The following is a 19,307-nucleotide window of genomic DNA, read 5'->3' on the forward strand; positions in this document are numbered from 1 at the left end:
ACTTTAGTATTATAGTTCCATTTATCCTTGGATCTAGCAAGTGATATCTTCCCTTCAGGCTTTCCAGCTAAAATTTGATATGAATTTCTTATCTCCTCTACATGCCATACTTATCTCATCTTCCTTGATTTGCTATCCTAATAATCTTTACTTCTCACTGTCAAGTGGCTATGAATGGGTGTGATATGTTATAATCCCTGTTTTACAATGAAGAAATAATTCAATTTATTAATTTCTCTCAAAAGTGTCATTTCGTGTAAACATTGTTGAATGGCACTGAATATAGACCTAATTAAGATCTGTACCAATAACTTTTCCATGAAATATTTTTTCAATATGGAGAATATTTAAGAAAACACGAAGAATAATGTTTCCTGACTGCAATGTGATTATAAATGCAACAAAAGAGAAAAATGGATGCCAAGGCAATTGAAGTACAGCGTCGCTAACAGTTTAGGAGATATACAAACAGCTTTCTCCACAATATGACCTTCGACTTTTTAATTGGTGCTGGCTGGAGTCAGTGACCTTTAACCCAGAGCTTTTACCAGCAGTTACAAAGTTTTATTACCCCCTCCCCAGATGAAATTAAAGGTTTTCGAGAAATAAATCTATCTTCACAGAATTAACATTGTTGAAAGAGTTGTAAGGCAGAGACTCGCGGATGAACGGGGTGCAAAGGAGAGGAGCTGTAATCTGTTTTCATTTGTTGCAACAAAATCTAAATGACTTAGTCCAACAATTCAGACAAAAAGCGAGGAATATTGAATTCCTTAGGCTACAACATACAACAATGGAATGGTATGACGAATATATTTTTATACTAACGAAATAAGCTCAAAAGTATTTATGCTATCATGTAAGAAGGTAATCGAAGTTGTCTGAAAAATGGCTCGACAGATTTTCGTAAATATATTCAGTATCAAATTTAATCAAAATCGGTTTATTCGCTGTCGACATGTTGACGATTTTAATTTGCGCTCAGCATTGTTGGGAAAACGCGTTTGTTACTGTATTTAACCCTACACTCGTGAAATTCATACAGCGGTAGTGCGTACAGCAAATATTACGAATGTATCAAGGTTGGTCGGTGTTAATAGATTCAGTCTGTTGGTTGTGTGAGGTTCTACGTATGGTTGGGTACACCATTTGTCAACTAGTTCTCATTCAGTGCTGATCGTGGTTTTGGGCAAGTGAACAACATGACCGACATACTCTACACTTTCTACCCATTGTGGGTGATAATGCTTACAATATTAGGTACGAGCTGCATACTCATAATACAGTTTCCAGTATTTATCTGTATGTTTTCGTAATTTCTAGCCCAAAAGGGTTTGTAAAATTACAAACCACCATATGTTTAAGGTACTAGAGAATTCATTTCATTATATTAATATAAGCCACGTCTGTGCATTCAACGATCACAGAAAGGAACATTAATTGACATAGTTGGCCCACTGACTTATAAATTCTATTATTAATTATACTATATTTTAAAAGATTCTTGATTATAATATGTATGATTTCATTTCAGCGCCTGCTTTAAGAGTCAGTGAAAATCTTACACAGGTTAACAATTAGCCATATTATTAATATAATGATCTTTCCATTGTTGAATTTTTCCTTTTTAAATATATTTTACTATAAAAAACTGTGTATGTTGTGAAAAATAATTTTTTTTATTTGCATTGTTTATGCAGAAAACATCAAAAGCTTATTGTTGATCGATGTATGAGGTTTGGTTGTATTACAGTTGAAAATATCAAGTGTATATGTATCTCTCTTCGTCTAAAATTTGACCTATTAGCTGGTGAAGATAATGTGACAAACAAAAGAAAATCAGACGAGAAGCCAATTTATTTTTTCAGATTTGAACTTCAAATATATGTAGTAGTTGCATGTCCATTTAAAAACTTACTAGAAAAATGTCTAATTGCAAAAATGAGATGGAGTGTGTTTCACTGGTACAAGACTTTCTTATGCTTAAACTTCCAGTGTACTCTGCACGTCCGTCTGCAAGGTAACTACGCTCTTGATAAATGAATGTCGACAAAATGCGGTCTTTACACTCCATAAATACTTTATATGGGTGCGTAAACATAATTTATTCCAAACACAGGCTTGTTCATATAAATTAAATATTAAATAGACAAAAATTTAAGCTGAATATGTGGTCTCTAAATAAATCAGATAAATATGTTTCTTTCCTCCTTACAACGTGTTTATTCTTTTAGTGATAACTCTTATCAAATACCAAATTGGACTTTACAGGTGTTTGAAACAAACTGCGACAAACACTTTGAAAACTTATCAAATCTAAAACTTCTTGACGATGGTGAAGAGTCAATTGAATAACATTTTTTTTTGGATATTATCCATCGTCTAGTAAATATAAAACGTAAAACGACGTTTCGGAGATGGGACTCTATCTCCGTCTTCAGGTTCCTACTCAGTTGGGCCCACTAGATAGAGCTAATCCCTATCTCCGGACAAAGTAAACAAGTGAAAGTCCCAGAATAAAAAGGCATTATCACACCATCCATTCTTTTACGTCCCACGGATGGATGGTGTGGTTATGCCTTTTTATTCCGGGACTTTCACTTTTTTACTTTGTCCGGAGATAGGGATTAGCTCTATCTAGTGGGCCCAACTGAGTAGGAACCTGAAGACGGAGATAGAGTCCCATCTCCGAAACGTCGTTTTACGTTTTATATTTACTAGACGATGGATAATATCCAAAAAAATTTTTATTCAATTGACTTTGAAAACTTATTTTCACTATGTGAGGATGAATGATTAACAGCAGATGGCTGTCCTCTGGGGTGTTGCGCCGTGTAGTCTGGTAGAAATTTACCGACGTTTCAGAGCTCCTTGCTGCTTCCATCATCAGGGCGATGAGCAACAGCCTCTGAAATGTCGGTAAACTTCTACCAGACTAGATGGGGCAACAACCCAAAAGACAGCCATCTTCAGACTCATCGCCGTGAAAACCTCAAATCCTACAATGATCAACAGGCTTCGTCTTTATCAACTTTTAAATATCATCATGTTCTTGGCAGGAGGATTACTGAAGCCTGTGCTCCGTGTCATATTGGGTCCAACCATTTCCGATTATCTTTTCTGGATTATGGTGTTTGGATTAATAGGTACGAATTTCAAGTAGTATATTTAAATGTTGCGATAGTATAATCTAAAACGACATTCAATTCAGTGATATTAATAGTATTTTGTAAACTGATAGTCCCGAATGTTGATAGCCTGTTTGCTTTGTTACATGTCCCAATGTATAGGCTTACTGGAGTCATGATACATTCGTTCACATAACTGAAACGGTTTCTTCTTAACATTTTCAAATCCTAAAAAGTGTTGATTTAATTTATAGAACATTTATGATGGTACTCTAAATTCTTAATATTTAACGTGCTGGTTGAATGCGTAATGAAACTCAACAATAGAGGCCCGTAAGCTAAACTGAATACCTCGAACATTGTTGTCAAGACATTAAGATGTAACAAGTACACTGGAGTTTATGCAGCCTATAGTTATAAGTAATTCGTACTAGAATATTTTCAAAATAAGAAGTTATTAAAACGTTACGTATCAATTACATGTCGGAAAAACTGCTTCAGGTTTTACTGTTTGTATGCGAGATATTGTAGTAGAAACATAAATAAATAGTTCAAATGGCTCTAAGTATTCACGTCATCATGCTAAATGTATATAAAAATATTTAAAAATGTCAACAATTGAAAAGAACGACATTGAAAAACAGACGTCTCCAATTTCATATTCAAAACTGGTGAGTTCTTTCAAGTTCTAGAAAGTTTCATATAGAATAGAATCGAGATTCCCAACAATTTTTAATCCACTAAATCACGGTGATTAAATAAATGTGCCATCTGCTTTAACATTCAATAAATATGTGCTTGTCCGCAGAGTGCACCTATAGACTTCATATTGTTAACAATGCACAATGATCATTTTATAAACACCTGATCTTTGCAGCGGATACTATTTGTGAATTTTTAAAAGTATTTATTACTTAAATATTATTTAGATGAAATTCGTGCTTCAAAGGGTTAAATTAAGCTATTTTTAAAGTTGGATTTGAACCCCGAACCTTTAACATGGTTATTCATGATTGTTTTAATGTAAAGGGCTGAAGGCATACTTGAAATGGACCACAGGAACTTGCAAGAGCATGAAACGAATCATTGGAAAAACAGTCATCATTACTGGTGCAAACTCAGGCGAGTATTAATTAATTAAAAATGCGTTATTTTCAGTTGACTTTCCAATCAGCCGTATATAATAGTTTTTTTGGAATAAATTCTCCCATTTAGAATAATTTTTAAAATATACGGAGTTGAATTTTGGTTCAAGTTGGAGAAAGTGAACAATCACTCAAACTACAATTTAAATATATTTAAACACACATTCAAGTGGACAGAAAATTTTGTCATTAACGAGATTAATATTATGTTGTACATAGTTTATTCGTACTTCTATTGTTAACTAGTTGTAATTAAATAATAAAGTGGTTGTAAGGGCGTCATTGTTAACAATAGAGGACATTGGGCCAGGAGGTCAAAGAAGTGGAAATCTAAATATGAATACTTCCTACCTTCAACATATACTGAATATTCAGTAGTTTTGAACATAAACCAAATGATTTAATAACATGGAATATTTTAAGCTATTCAAAACAGACTTGTGACCGGATTCTGATGCAGATATCTAGACCTGCGTCAGAACTGGCTCTTGTATGTAAATTTAAGTTACGTATGAACAAATGTTCGTGTAGTTTTTAAAACTTTGGCCAATGGCTATTCATGTACAACTTAAAACGCCTAGCAATATTCGGCACGATTTCAAGAGCTATGAAAATTCTACTTTCTTGTTTTAAACAGGCTCTCACTGTTAGGGAATAATTGTTTGAAAATAATACGACCACAAATATATTTGTACCTAAGAAGTATGATAGAAACTTGCATAATGAGGAACTAAACAACTTATTCAGGTCACTTGGTATTGTTAAGACAGTGAATTTTTGGAGGCTGCAATGGGATAGGCATGTAGCTGGGGTTAGGAGACAAGAAATAAGTATAGAATTTTGGCAAGAAACCCTCTGGAAGACTGAGAGGGCGATGGGTTATAACAGACACAGACAATAATTTTTTAATGATTTATGTTAGTAGTGTTGAACCTTCAGATTCCACTAAAAGAGAGATAGCAAATTTTTTGTCTGTCACATTTTCAAATGCTAGTCTAATACAATATATAACGTCAGCAGTTGATTTAATGTAGCAAAATATGTGAATAAATTAGCATGAACCCTCCAGTTAATATTCCTGCTTCAAGATAATTTTTATTAGTTGTGAAGCTTAGATAAAAAATTTAAGCATCCTGCCAAAGTTGCATAAGCCTGGGGCCTAAGAAGGAATGTGACAAGAGGATCAACAGAACTAAGCAACGAGGAGCTTTAAAATGTGTGTTCTTCACCAGGTATTACTTGGGTGATCAAATCAAAAAGTATGAGATTAGTGGGGTACGCATCACATGTCAGCTAGAAGAAATGCGTACAAAATGGTACTGGCAACATTGAGCAAGAAAAGATAACAGCTGTAAGACTTAGATGCAGATGGGAGGATAATATTAAAATCACCCTTGAAGAAATAAGATAGTTCAGGACAGGGGATGGTGGAAGACCTGTAAAAACAAACCAATGATTTTCATAAGAGGCAGGGAATTTTCTTTAATTAACTGCACTAATATTATATTTTCCATGATGTAAAGAAAGGGTGTATTCGTTGTGTTTCAGGAATTGGGAAGGAGACAGCAGTTGCCTTGGCTTTCAGAGGTGGTAAGGTGATACTTGCTTGCAGAGATGTGGAGAAGGGGCAGATAGTTTGTGGTAAGTGTCCTGCAACTATATCAAAGAAACCAGTTATCATCATTTTCTGAAGAAGTGAAAAAGAAATCAACAGACATCTTAAAGAAAATTAAGTAATGTTAACCTGTTTGTGGTAAGAAGTTCGTATGATTTTTAATAAAACTATGTTGAGTGGTTCAGGATGGGATCTAAGGGCACACTTTTGTGATGAACATAATGAACCTTTGACTTTTATAATAACATACATTTTCTTAGATTTTAAGTTCTCACAGCACAGAAGATGTGAATCATGGTGTTATCAGTTGTGATGCAACGTGTTCTTGTAGGTCGTTACGTCTCAGAGTAACGCGCTCAATTTTCAGGACCACTTACAAGACCACATGGCATCACGTGGAAGACCATGACTGACATGAACTTCCTTGACTAGATAGAGAAATATTAGAGGAATATCACCATGTCCTTAGTGACATTTTAAACGGGCATAACACAAACACATTACTTGCATGGAGCTTCCAGTGAGAGTTTCTAATACATGTTCAATTGGCTCCTTTTAATAACAGATGAGATTATTAAACGAACTGAAAACACAAAAGTGGAGGTACAACATCTGGACCTGAGTTCTCCAGCATCAATTCGCAAGTTTGCCAACAACATTATTAACACAGAGCCACGTGTAGACATTCTCATCAATAATGCAGGCGCTACTGGTCTGGGAAATAAGAAGACAGAAGACAATCTTCAAATTGGCATGCAAGTGAACCATTTTGGACCTTTTCTGCTCACATGCCTCTTAGTGGGTAAGTTTACTTTCATAAGCGAGGGCATCCATACATAGTCAACTATGGGGCCAGGGACCAAAGAATCTTGTTAATCTTTCTTAATAACATTGTCTTGTGATCATGATAGTTTGTACTCCTGCTAAAGATAAAATCACATTGTCTCTTAAGTATTTAGCAACACTGCTCAGCCCACCGCAAGCAAAGATTAAAATAATATTCCTTTCAACAAGTGTAACATAACCTAACAAAATTGTGAGAGCAGCATAAAAAGTAATTATACTACTGTCAGCAAACAGGAATTTATATTTTAACCTGTAAACATTACCAATTATTTTCCAATATTACAGGAAGTAAGGAATATGTAAATCCTTTATTGAATCTTAGTTTAACAATTCTGAACCTGTACATTGCAAGAATGATTTATGTCCTACTTTTAGTATATATATTTGAGAATTCCTTTTGGATTTCTAGAAGAGCTTGTATTTATTAAACACTGTATATATAATTTTATTTCAATAAAAACTGTCCTTTAGATGAAAGATAAAAATATAAGAAAAAATAAATGCTTACAAAAAGTTGTGAAATACCCAGTACATAATATTAAACTATTTTTTGTTGATTTTCTTTCTTAAGTCTTTACTTCATCTAACTGATAGCTCAGTCCTTAAACGGACCTTAAATATTGATTTGTGATGCTTTGTGAATCCCACAGTTGCTTTAGTAACTATGAAAAATTATCTCAACTTTCTGGGTTAATTGATGGTTACTGAATGATGTAAAATGCCGTGTACTTGTAAGCCCGATAATAATAGCATTGTAATGCTTTCCTGAAATCTTTATTTGCTTTAATTACAGGAAAAATGAAAAAGAGTGCTCCCAGCCGAATTATAATGGTCTCTTCATTGCTACATCATTGTGCCAAATTTGATATTGATAATCTGAACTGTGAAAAGAAATTCAATGAAAGTCAAGTTTATTTCTGCAGCAAGTTGGCAAACATGATGATTGCCAATGAATTAGCCAAGAAGCTAAAAGGAACAGGTAGGTTCTATGCCTCTCAGGATATTTTAGATAAGATCTGAGCTTCAAAGCACTGTAATGGCGTACAATTATTATGATGGCAAATTGGCAAGAATTTTATTGACAAGTTGAAGTTGGTGTAACAATTATGTGAAAGAAAGGAAATATAACACTTCACCATTACAAAGATCAGTTGATGAATGATGTTTAAGGAAATAACTGCTGTTTACACTAAACATAAACACGGTATGGGCAGAATGCAGAGTTAGTGACTTAAAGCATATAGTTTTCACAGGGCTTAAAGGGTTAACATGGTTATCAGTTATAAGGGCATTAATCCCTGTTCATGTACAACAAGAGCAGGGCCCCATTCTCTTCAATCTGTATGTCTGCAGGAGTGACAGTTAATTGTGTTCATCCTGGTCTGGTTTACACAAGGACATGGAATTATCTACCTGGTCTACTTCAACCCATCTTCAAATTTATACTGAAAATGTTTTTCAAGGTATGTGGGTACAAATGTTTCCTAAATGTGTTGTTTGCATGTGAAAACAAAATTTATCTAATTTGTCTCTGGGCACACAATCATGTGGAACGTCTGATTCTGGGGTGTGGTATAATGAAGGCCTACTGTACCATATTAGAAACTGACTGTCAATTATATGTACATAGTTTTGTTATGTAGATCCATGGATCTCCAAAAAAATTTAATAACAGATGCATAAAGCCAGTCCGCAAAGGACAATATTTAGAGGAAAGCATTATGTTTGGGCCAAGATGGTACTATGCAGTTTCATGAACTCCAAAATTTGACCTTGCATTCTTGTTTTACATCCAGAGTGAACGAGAAGCTGCTCAGACATCCATCTTTTTGGCAGTTGATAAAGATTTAGATGACGTGACTGGCCAGTTTTTCTGTGACTGTCAGGTAAGATGCATTAACTACAAAGAAAGCTACCGAAGTTCATTAAAATTGTTAATAGGTTTTTCTATGTGTAGTTGAACTTTTAACTATTACTTCAAATTTTATGTGATCCTATTAACCACATTATAGGGGAATTATTCATTGTATCCAGTGTTAGGCTATAATTTACTTTTACCCTAACTCACTCAGCATCTTTCTTATTTATAACAAATGTCCCATTCTATAGATTATTAAATATCTTGCCAGTCAAATCAGCACTGCGTCTAAAGGGTCTTGACACATAGCACAGTAGAATCTGAAGGTCTGACACTACTGATAACAAAGCCTACCATCAAACACAATGCTGACCCAGTTCATTCCACCTCCCAAACTCACAACTCGTTCTTACTTAAGATCCATTTTAATATCATCCTCCCATATTCTACTTGGTCTTTGAAGTTCCAACTACCAAAGACTTCCTTACCCAAATTCTGCATGCACTTCTCCTGTTCACCATAGCCTCCTAGACTGCATTTCTCTCATTATACTATGCACAAAACCAAGAGTTCCTGATCACGTATCCTGAATTAAATATTTACATAATCCCACTTTAGCCCATGCACTTTCTTCTCAGACACTAAGTATTTGTATTCTTCCATCAAAGTAAGAGACTATTTCACAACTATACAAATAATGAATATAATATTTTACCAAGGGCAGAGCATTCATGTTAACTGTGTTAGCTGGGCAAACATGGTTAACATCAACCATTCACCCCTGCATTTAAATAGATCCTTACCACTGGGATGCAGATAATAAGTTTTTACTTAATTCACAATTACTCAGTACCAAGGAGTGAAGTTAATGAACATTCTGTTTCTCCAATAGGTTGTGACACCTTCACATAAAGCATTGAATGAGGGACTTGCCAAGAAGGTTTGGGAGAAGACTGAAGCCCTAGTTGGCCTTAAGCCTGCAGAGAAAGATTTCTAGTGCAAGGATATCTCACAGTAGTGGTTTCCCACCCTCAGTTCGACATTTGCAAAGGACCATTACAAAAAACCTTTTATTTTATATAGCAGAACAGTAACTGAACGGTTTGAGTCATAAGAGTCGGCAAGGACCTCCGAAACGTCTGTAAACTTCTACCAGAAAACATGGCGCAAGAGCCCAGGAGACAGCCATCTTCATACTCGCCGCTGTGAAAACCAAAAAATCCTACTTACATGCACTATACTGGTGACATGGCACAGACTGTTTCTGAGCACCCTTCTCATGTTGGTGCCTACTGCAACACAACAGACAAGATGCCCAGACAAAACTTTGTTCACATGCCTGTACAAAGGTCGTCACATACAAAAATCTAGTGACACATGTTAAACTGAATTTTAGTCTGTTAATTAAAAACACGCTTTCCAATAAAAAAAGAGCTATATTCATACGATTCAAATAAATTCTCCTGTATCAGGTTATAACCAGCAAATACTTGTTAAACAAATAAAAACCTGTTACTAGTATTTAAATCGTCAACAAACTGTAGAACTTCATATGTAAAAATCAAAAGTGCTTTTCTAGTGTTTGTAAAACACGCACATTGATCAGAAAACTTAAAAATTATTTATCATGCATGAATATTGAGATGTTGCGCCGTGTAGCATGGTAGAAGCCGACTGACATCTCAGAGGTGCTTACTTCCTCTTTCATCAGGGTGGTGTGAATCTTGAACCACACAAAGGATCAAGTTTATCCACAATGATCACAGATGATGTCCTGGTATGGGGGAATAAAGGAATACAAGAAAATAAAATCCTTAAATGACTAGAACATGGAATCCTGGGCATATCATTTGAAACTGGAAATCTCTGAAGAGGTTATGTTACTTAAATTTGACCTATGAAGTAGAATGTGGCCAAGGACGAAGAGAGATTCAAGATTATAAGCAGCAGAGACAAAGTTCTACAGAGTATCAAGTAACGAAAAAGAAGGAAAGATCTGAAAGTAACGGCATTATAGTATTGTTTACATTACTAATACAGTTGTACGCAGAAACCAACCAATTAAAATCATGGGAAGAGTGGACACATTCAAGAACATTTCTGAAAAGGCTTTATTATGAGATGACAAAACCAGACAGAAACATCACTAGATGATGGATTTAAAATAAATAATAATAAACAATGTTACGGCATTTTCATTCTCAGAACTTACTTCAGAAGAATATACCCAGCTGCCTACATTTATTTTGTCCAATATACCAGGTAACACTCATTTTGATTACTACTGTCCATATAACTAACTAGATGGCTTACGGAACTCGAAGATTCATCACCGAATTAACCAAAGCCCTCCATCAGACCCTGTCCTGGGCCAACGAAATCCAGACTCCTTCAACTCCTATCTCCCATAGATCCCGCCTGACATTATCCTCCCATCTATGTCTAGGTCTCCCCAGCGGGTCTCTTCCCCTCAGGCTTCCCAGCCAATACCCGGTGCACGCCTCGTCCCATACTACTGTCAATGTGTATTTTATAATTCACACCCCTCATTAAGCTCCCTAGAATATGCACATATTTAATATGAACAATTCTGACTCTCATATGATTAATATAAATAAGAAATGATGACTAAATTTTACACACCAAATTTAAACACATGACATTTATTATCAATGTATTTATCTTCCAGACTCATTGACACTTATATTCAAAAGCAATCACTATCACAATCACCAAGTTTCCATAGTTTCTATCATTAACAGCAAATGCTATGAAAACCGCCGTGAACACAGAATTATGACTAAGCCAAAATAAAGAGGCTCCAAGTGCAGATTATACGTGCTGCAGTGTACATACACAATGTACATACAGTGGTTCAAGGAGTAGGAAAATGCGCTCTGTCACTAGTACTTTACGGAAACACTAAATCCTTAATTCGCTGTTTCTGAAGATGACCACTTAAGTACTACCTCAGCTTTAACATCTTCCACCAACTATGTTTGTACTATACAGATCTCTCGCTTACAAGACTTGTTTTTCAAACATTATTCCCTGGAAACTGAGGTACCCTGAACTTTTAATCACTCAACAAACATGACGACGCTATCGAGGATACTGAAAAGTCCCAAAACCAAGCCCTACTCCCCGATGTGTATGGGTGGCAACGCGGGCAACTTCATATTGCATCTCCATCGAGTTGAACAATTCCTCTTGTTTCTTCAAGATTTCGCTGCCCTCAGGATTGGAGGATGGGCCACTGGAGGCACAACCAACACCTGATCCTGGAGAAAATACAGAGATAAAGTCAAGCATATTTTAAATTTTCAGATGCCTCAGGAAGTATAAACCACATATAATGCTGGAAAAATAGAATTCATCTATGCTGGGAGAAGCAAAAAGGTAAATGTACAAATTACATTAATTCTGCTCGTAAAACCGAACAACTCATTCATATTCATTCATATTTAATTTCCAATAAGTAGGATTTGAAGTTTTCATGGCGAAGAGTCCGAAGATGGCTGTCTTCTGCCATTATTAGCTGGGATGTAAGACTACAGATCTGAGAGTGATTCATCTGCAGAAAAATAACAGATCTCAAGTTAACACTTTCTAGCGTTCTGATCCAATCACATCATTCACAACGGTAAAACCACCATGATAATATACAAAATCTTATATAAATAATATCCACCTTTATGAGCAGTAAACAATAACTAATATGTTCAGTAACGAGAAAAGAATGAGAAGTTGCATACCTCCAGCATCCTTCATGCCCATCAGCCGCTTGAACTTTGCGGTCATCCTGCCATCTTGGTCCTGGGCGAACGTCGTTCCTTCCCACTTGTTATTTGAAACTGAAGCAGGCTTTACTTCCTCAGTTTTCCCATCTTGGGCCTGTGTTTGTCACAAGTTTAAAGAATCCACAACATATCCCCAGATAAGATAAAAGTAACACCACAATGACGAGGTATTTAGGGCAGAAATGTAATGACACTAATAAGTACTCAGTATCACAATAAAATTTATATTAGAATCATAGTATTATTGATAAAGAACATGGTTGACAAATTATAAGACAACAAAGAATTGAAACGCCTTTCAATTATCTCAAAACCATAAAACTTACACTAGAAGAGTATTTTAATTTTCCCTTGAACGTCCTTCAAAAAATGTGAGAAATATACACGGTTCTTCACGATGTCCATTACTGTTATCTGATTTTAACCAAAACTGGTAGAAATGAGTGAATACATTTTCCTAACCATCAAATTTCATAAAGATCAGTTTTGCAGTTCATGCATTGCCACATGCGGACAAAGAGGCATGCCGAAGATGATGAACACATTTCTGTAACATTATTATGCCCAAAAATCTGTGGCTATTTCCGTCACAAGAAGCAACAACACGCACACTCACCTTGTTTCCCCACAGCAGCTTTCGTTTCTGCATCTGCTCTGCATAACGCGCGGGGTTCATGGCCGCAGGATTGTAATACTTCGGCAGCTCAATACCAGTACTGGTCTTCACTTGTTGTACCTGCTGCTCTATCGACTTCTGCAGCAACTGCTGCGGCGTCACTGCTGGTACAGCCTCGGGTGGTCTCAGTTCAATGCCCAATCTCTCCAGGACTGACACAAGCATAAAAATAAAATACAATAATAAGATTCATCATTCATGGTAACAATACTGAATGTTTTCCACAAAAAAAAACAGCAACAAGCGGTCACTGTATTAGTGGGCAGAAACATCACTCTCACGGTTTCATATCGTTATCATTTTTCTAAGGAACTACCCCACTTTTATCATCCATGTGATAAATAGAAGAAACATATCCTGCAGTCTAGCCATGACGCACAGAGCAAATGTGGCCTTCGAGCATTGAGACATCATACATCCGTGAACGTTTAGCAGTCTGAATGCCGCAAGAGTTTTTGGCAGCTCACAAACTGAGATTAAGATTATATTTGCAGAAAATAATACAGGAAAAAATAAAAATTCTTTAGTAAACACTGTCCCTGTAAATATATCAACATTTATCAAGGCAGAGAGGCGCAGCTCCTCCCATTCTGCATGCAATACAAGATGATGGTAAACAGGCGAGATTTCAGGTTCTCAAGGTGGCATGTACAAAGATGACCGTCTTAGTTGGATGTCGCACCATGTAGTCTGGTAGACGTGCTTGCTGCCTCCATCATCCGTACAAAATAACCCAAAAGACAATCATCTCCGCAACGGTAAATACTTCGGGTCACACTCCTGCCACTTTCATTTATGAAAAAGAACCTGCAAGGGGGCGGGGGGGCACACTCCAGATAGGTGATGGTGAAACCAAAATCCCAAGAATCGTGCCTGAGATAAAACATGCAAGATCAAAAAACTTTGTAATTATAAAGCATCTGTCTCATGACTAACTTGTAAGCTTGCTTGGCTTCTTCTCATAGCTGCCTCGCCTGCTGCTGCCACTACTGCTACTGCTAGATTTCCCACGGTCACGGCTATGTGACCTGTGGCGCTTGCTGCCTGGCGAAGATCGCCTGTTCCTGTAACAAATTCAAGTACATATCTTAGGCACACCTACTACTTCACTTTATAACGCAGTCTCATATTTTGAGCACATCTGGTCTACTGTTGCACAAATGTTACGCTCTCTGAGAAAAATTATTTTGCCTCGGTGCAAAACTACATATGCACTTCCTGTCGAAGATAACTTCTTAAGCAGATCATTTAATGATTTCTACTTTGAATGGTGTGTATTTCGATACGAAATAAATAAATAAATAAATCACACATATTTATTCAATGCTACTTTCAGCTATTGATGTGAAACACGCTAATTGTTCTGTGTCAGTGAGACTTGTTATGCAATTTTGGGGCACTTAAATCCATTTGTATACAGTTTCCTGTGGCACATCACGTGATGAGTTTCAGCATCTGTCACGATGTAAGACAACTGAACAGTCAGGGTCAAATATGCTACTACAACAGAATTAAAATTCAGTGTTTGTGACTCTGTACACCAGGTTGGGCCAACCCAAATGATCTTTCAAGCCACTTTGGAAATGCATCATAACTCCGCGGGCCACATATAAAATTATATATCCCCATATTAGATTTAGATACACTATAGACATTTTTTTGGAGTGAAAAATTGAAACATAATGAGTTATTATTATTGTGTTTACTATTATTCTTACATGTAAACATAGATAATATAATAATAATGATACTAAGCGTACATTGTAAAGAAATATATAGCACTAAAAATTAAATATAAATATATTTTGTAAAAGTGTGATGAATCTCGCGGGCCGGAAAAATGTTCAAGGCGGGCCACATGCGGCCCGCGGGTTGGCCACCCCTGCTGTACACATTCAGCAGTAGGGCCAATTGCAAAGAAAAACATAATTACCTTGGTAGTATAAGGAAGCAACTATAACTAGGTGTAAAGAAGATTCACATGAAGAAACTAGGCGTTTCAACATATCAAAATAGAAAGAAATATCACATTCAAAATGCAGTGGGCAAAACTGTGAACAAATACTAGCCCATATAACTACTATTTCTCCAAATAAGCAAATGTGATTTCTATTACAGTAAATTTTTTTTCAATTGTCACACCATGAAAACAACAGAAGTGAAATTTAATTTTCCACTGACACTTAAATTTCCTGTTCAACTAGTTTCCTTATTTATTATAATAATCTCTGACTCGTGAAACACTACCGAGTATGACATATGAAAGCAGAAAACAAATATTTATTTAACTGTACCTGTACCTGTCACGGCTACGTGAGCGCTTATAATGAGACGATGCTTCATCCCGATGTCGAGATGAACCTTGTCTGTTTACAGGGCTACGTGAATGCTTTCTGCTACTTTGGTCACGGCTCCGTGACCTCTGCCTGAACATGACGAACAAATCTCAAACAATTTTATAACATATACACACATTAGAGCTACATGCCATTAAGAGAAAATTTTCCGATGTAAGTCATCCAGCAACCATCTGATAAAACTTCATTAACGTGAAATTTTTTGACATAAATACGTCTATACGGAAGGGTTTTAAATTCAGTATACTGACATTCACATGCACAATTCAATTATTTTTATTTCAAGTGTTAAGGTTATTAAGCTCACAAAGATTAAAATGCATAACGATCACAAAGTACCATAAAAATCCTACCTCTCCCGGTCTCGCTCCCTGCTGCGAGACCTGCTTCTCCTAACATCTCTCTTCATACGGTCTTGTTCCCGGCCTTTAACGTGTCCTGAATGTTCACTTTCTCTGCATACAAATTTAAATAATATATCATTATAACTTATTTTCCCCACTTAATGGTACCTGCACCTTGTCATGGTTGTGGGGATTGAGTACCTCAGTGACCCCAAGAGCTACTGGTAGGGCCTCCCTAGCCAGATTGGTCGAGGGGGAGAGGTCAGACTAAGACAGGTACCCTGGTCCTCCAGTTTGAGAGTTGGTCGCAAGGCTAAGAATCTTGCACCGTAAAAAGGAAGATGTTTCGAAACCTCGATCAAAGCCTCGGACAGACGGACCTAACAGGGGACCGAATGGAAGGGGAGAATTGAGGAGGCCATGGACTGAATATGGACTGTAGAGCCATAGAAGGAGATAACTTATTTGAATCCACATCTTTCCCCTTTGACCATTTACCAATCATACCAGCACACTATGTCTCTGCTAATGATAATTGTATCAAAATTTTAACTAAGCTAATAACCAGTACATAAACATCAAACTGTTGCGTAAAAAGTAGCGAAACATTATCACTGTGGACCATGCACTCAAATGTATGAGTGCAAAGTATTTCTTTAATTTCTTAACATATTTAAACTTCTACTTCCTGAAAGACATTTGAACCCAATACAATCTACATTGGATATTTACAGTGATTACTGCAATAATTCTGTACTTTAAATAACTTTTGAAATGTGAAGCTTTCGTGGCAACCGAAGTTGATGAAAGACTCTCGGGCTGCAAGCCGTGTCAAGCAGCTGAATGGCAAATAAACCACATCCTCTGACGACGTTTCGAGAGCCATCTCTGCTCTCATCCTCAGGGCAGCTGCATAACAAAACTGGTCCTCCGAGGATGAGAGCAGAGATGGCTCTCGAAACATCGAAAGAGGACGTGGTCTATTCGCCATTCGGCCACCTGACGTGGCTTGCGGCCCGAGAGTCTTTCATAAACTTTTGAAACATTTATCTTTTACGCCGAGTCCACATCTGTCGCATTCTATGTCACTGTTAGCTTAAAGTACCACATGACAAGATAAACCACACCCACAAGTTAAAAAAATATGTGCATCGCATAATTCTGGCAAGTTCACTCTGTTACTGCCTCTAGATTTTCCAATTGAAAAATGTAAAGTGTAAAAGGATTACTCAAACTGTGTACAAAAAAAATTTAAATGATTATATAGTGTTTTATATGCAATCTGCGCATATCTGATGCTATGAACAGTTGGCTAACCTGTATTCACGGTGCCCCTGCTCCCTGCTGGTATGACGTACATTTTGGTCCTTCTTTTCTCTGTCAGATTTTCCTTTAGAGTACCTTTCTCTGTGTGTCTCTTCTATCTTGTGTCTACTGCCCTGTTCCCATTTGTTGCATGTTTCTGATGGGGTAATCCCATTTCCAGGTTTTCCATCCTTCACAGCGTCCTCTCGCCTCATACCTCGTTCAGCACCCCTACTGCTGGCCACAGAGTTGTCCGAACACCGTGATGAATGGGACGATGATGATTTTGTAGAAGACTTATCATCCTCGTTGCTACTACCAGTATGGTTGTTGTTTGACTCCTGATAAGAAGAGAAATTATGCATTAATCAAACCTCAGATATGTGCCTGCCCCACTGTTATCATGCCAACTGCTGTCAAAGCCATTGTTTCCAACTCTTGGAACCATGCGCTTCACTGAACAATGAATCATAATCAGAACATTCCTCTACTTCAATTAACAGTCTTGTTAACCAATTTCAAATAAAATTATGATTTCTTTGAGGAAACCTATGTATGCATTACAAACTAATATAATAAATCACTTGATGATTGAATAGTAATGTTATGCTACTGATCCTACATTAAATAAAATATTAATACTAAATCATGTAAATATAAAATTAGTAACAAAATGAAAAGTAAGTTACGTAGCTGATTAAAATTATGTTATGAAAAGTGTAACCTTATATGACATTTTCCATAGAAAGACCAACTCAGCATGCAGATGTATTACGAGTATAACAGTCAACACTCAAATGCACATAACAATATGCTAACCATGGTCTTAACACATTGTCATTTCTGGGTAAAATGAGTTAAACCTGCCATCTTAAAAGGAAAGACAGATGAGCAGCTCTATGAATATGTACAATTGTTACTGTTACTTCAAAAATAGGCCTTGATATAGCCCTCATTCCAAAAGGACCATAATTCTCTTGACCACATTCAAGCACGTACATATCTACATTTACCCAATAACTGTATTGGTACAAGCTGCTGTTGCCCTCGGTGTGCTATTCCTACATACTAGGATGTATGACACTTACTTGGTAAGATATTCACAGTATACCTGGCCTGCTGGTACTCACCCCATCACATCGTGTGATTGTTGAATGTTGATTTGAAGATCAGAGCGTTGCAACTTTACACATCTCGCCTTGCGATGGCATTGGCACCACTGTCCATGCACATGGTAGTATATTTAACAGAGCGTGTTAATATTTTTTGATCTTTATAAACATTTCCGATGGCATATTGCATTTTACAAGGTATCTGGCTGAAGCACTTTAAAGTTTTCATTTCTCCCTTTAAAAGTTTGTGTTATTACGGGGTTGCTATCAGGGAACTATTAATATCTAGTATATGTCTACATTTGCAAAAATATCTTAAATCTAGTAATGAAATAAATCATTTTGCAATAAAACTGAATTAACGAACTGGGATAATGCTTATCCTTAACAAACAATAAGGCCCATTACACTGTTTGAAATCTTTCAGTCTCTCCCACCCAAAACTGATACAAACAAAATATTTTCATACCTCACTCATATCCATCTGCACATTGTCATAGTTCACATCTTGTTCGCCTTGCCGAAACCTGTCCATACCTCTCTCTATATCTTCTTTCTGAAGCTCGAAAAGAAACATAAAAACTACATTCTAATTACGAACAGAACCTTAGGGTTAATGATATAAAAATTATACAACAGAAATATGGCATCCATTACGCACTTTATTTGGAATCAACCAAGAACCAACGGTGCGAACGCACAAATACGATTGACGACATCAATCACTATATCTAATACAAGCTTGAAACTTAGTTCACTTCCTTAAACAATTCTATGTATATGAGACATAAAATATTCATCTTTTTGTAACACTTACCTTATTAAATTGATAATTTTCACCACTTTCGTCGTCGCTTCCATAGCCTACCAACGATTCCATAATGGCGTCTAGATTATTAACGTTGTGACCAACCATTGCTATAGTAATAACTTGACGAAACTATGTATGTGGAACGTTTAAACTACTAAATCATGGTCTACCATAAATGACTTTATGATGCATTTATAAAATTATCAGAAACAAGATTATATTAATTGGGAAAATGCTGTTGAATATGTTATTGACAATTACTTCCATTGGTCATCCTGATTAGTTTCATACGCCCCAGATGCCCAACACA

The 19,307-nt window shown here is 36.4% G+C and overlaps 2 protein-coding genes across 8 annotated transcripts; one reads left to right on the forward strand and one right to left on the reverse strand.

Annotated features, from left to right (window-relative positions):
• Window positions 1–1,100: 1,100 nt before the first annotated feature.
• On the forward strand, window positions 1,101–10,776 carry LOC110839868 (retinol dehydrogenase 11-like). Of its 4 annotated transcripts, none has more exons than XM_022084433.2 (9): window positions 1,101–1,260; window positions 3,060–3,146; window positions 4,158–4,250; window positions 5,822–5,914; window positions 6,454–6,690; window positions 7,528–7,713; window positions 8,088–8,197; window positions 8,531–8,620; window positions 9,485–10,776. In XM_022084433.2, exons 1-9 carry the CDS (start codon window positions 1,203–1,205, stop codon window positions 9,587–9,589), a joined length of 1,059 nt encoding a protein of 352 aa, XP_021940125.1. In that variant the 5' UTR covers window positions 1,101–1,202; the 3' UTR covers window positions 9,590–10,776. The 4 variants fall into 4 exon arrangements, with proteins under 4 accessions (XP_021940125.1, XP_021940128.1, XP_021940129.1 ...); XM_022084434.2 differs by lacking the exon at window positions 1,101–1,260 and adding an exon at window positions 2,071–2,089; XM_022084436.2 differs by lacking the exon at window positions 3,060–3,146.
• Window positions 8,526–19,142, reverse strand: LOC110839866 (uncharacterized). Of its 4 annotated transcripts, none has more exons than XM_022084429.2 (9): window positions 19,004–19,142; window positions 18,656–18,742; window positions 17,087–17,415; window positions 15,779–15,880; window positions 15,363–15,494; window positions 14,005–14,132; window positions 13,009–13,220; window positions 12,348–12,486; window positions 8,526–11,873 (listed from the first exon to the last, which is right to left on the reverse strand). In XM_022084429.2, exons 1-9 carry the CDS (start codon window positions 19,100–19,102, stop codon window positions 11,695–11,697), a joined length of 1,407 nt encoding a protein of 468 aa, XP_021940121.2. In that variant the 5' UTR covers window positions 19,103–19,142; the 3' UTR covers window positions 8,526–11,694. The 4 variants fall into 4 exon arrangements, with proteins under 4 accessions (XP_021940121.2, XP_021940122.2, XP_021940120.2 ...); XM_022084430.2 differs by having other exon boundaries at window positions 17,171–17,415; window positions 18,656–18,748; window positions 19,004–19,121; XM_022084428.2 differs by having other exon boundaries at window positions 15,369–15,494; window positions 18,656–18,748; window positions 19,004–19,121.
• Window positions 19,143–19,307: the final 165 nt, after the last annotated feature.

The sequence above is a fragment of the Zootermopsis nevadensis genome, unplaced genomic scaffold (genome assembly GCF_977971745.1).
Source record: "Zootermopsis nevadensis isolate Lab colony 2312 unplaced genomic scaffold, Znev_1.0 Znev_ptg000027l, whole genome shotgun sequence".
Lineage (NCBI taxonomy): Eukaryota > Metazoa > Arthropoda > Insecta > Blattodea > Termopsidae > Zootermopsis > Zootermopsis nevadensis.

Excerpts from the sequence above, each read along its gene's own strand:
- LOC110839866 (XM_022084427.2), bottom strand. The coding sequence starts at position 19,102 with ATGGTTGGTCACAACGTTAATAATCTAGACGCCATTATGGAATCGTTG. Across the intron at positions 18,749-19,003 it reads AAAATTATCAATTTAATAAG|CTTCAGAAAGAAGATATAGA; the intron begins GTAAGTGTTACA and ends TTTCTTTTCGAG. Across the intron at positions 13,221-14,004 it reads GAAGCCAAGCAAGCTTACAA|TCCTGGAGAGATTGGGCATT; the intron begins GTTAGTCATGAG and ends TGCTTGTGTCAG.
- LOC110839868 (XM_022084433.2), top strand. The coding sequence starts at position 1,203 with ATGACCGACATACTCTACACTTTCTACCCATTGTGGGTGATAATGCTT. Across the intron at positions 5,915-6,453 it reads GAAGGGGCAGATAGTTTGTG|ATGAGATTATTAAACGAACT; the intron begins GTAAGTGTCCTG and ends TTTTAATAACAG. Across the intron at positions 8,198-8,530 it reads TACTGAAAATGTTTTTCAAG|AGTGAACGAGAAGCTGCTCA; the intron begins GTATGTGGGTAC and ends TTTTACATCCAG.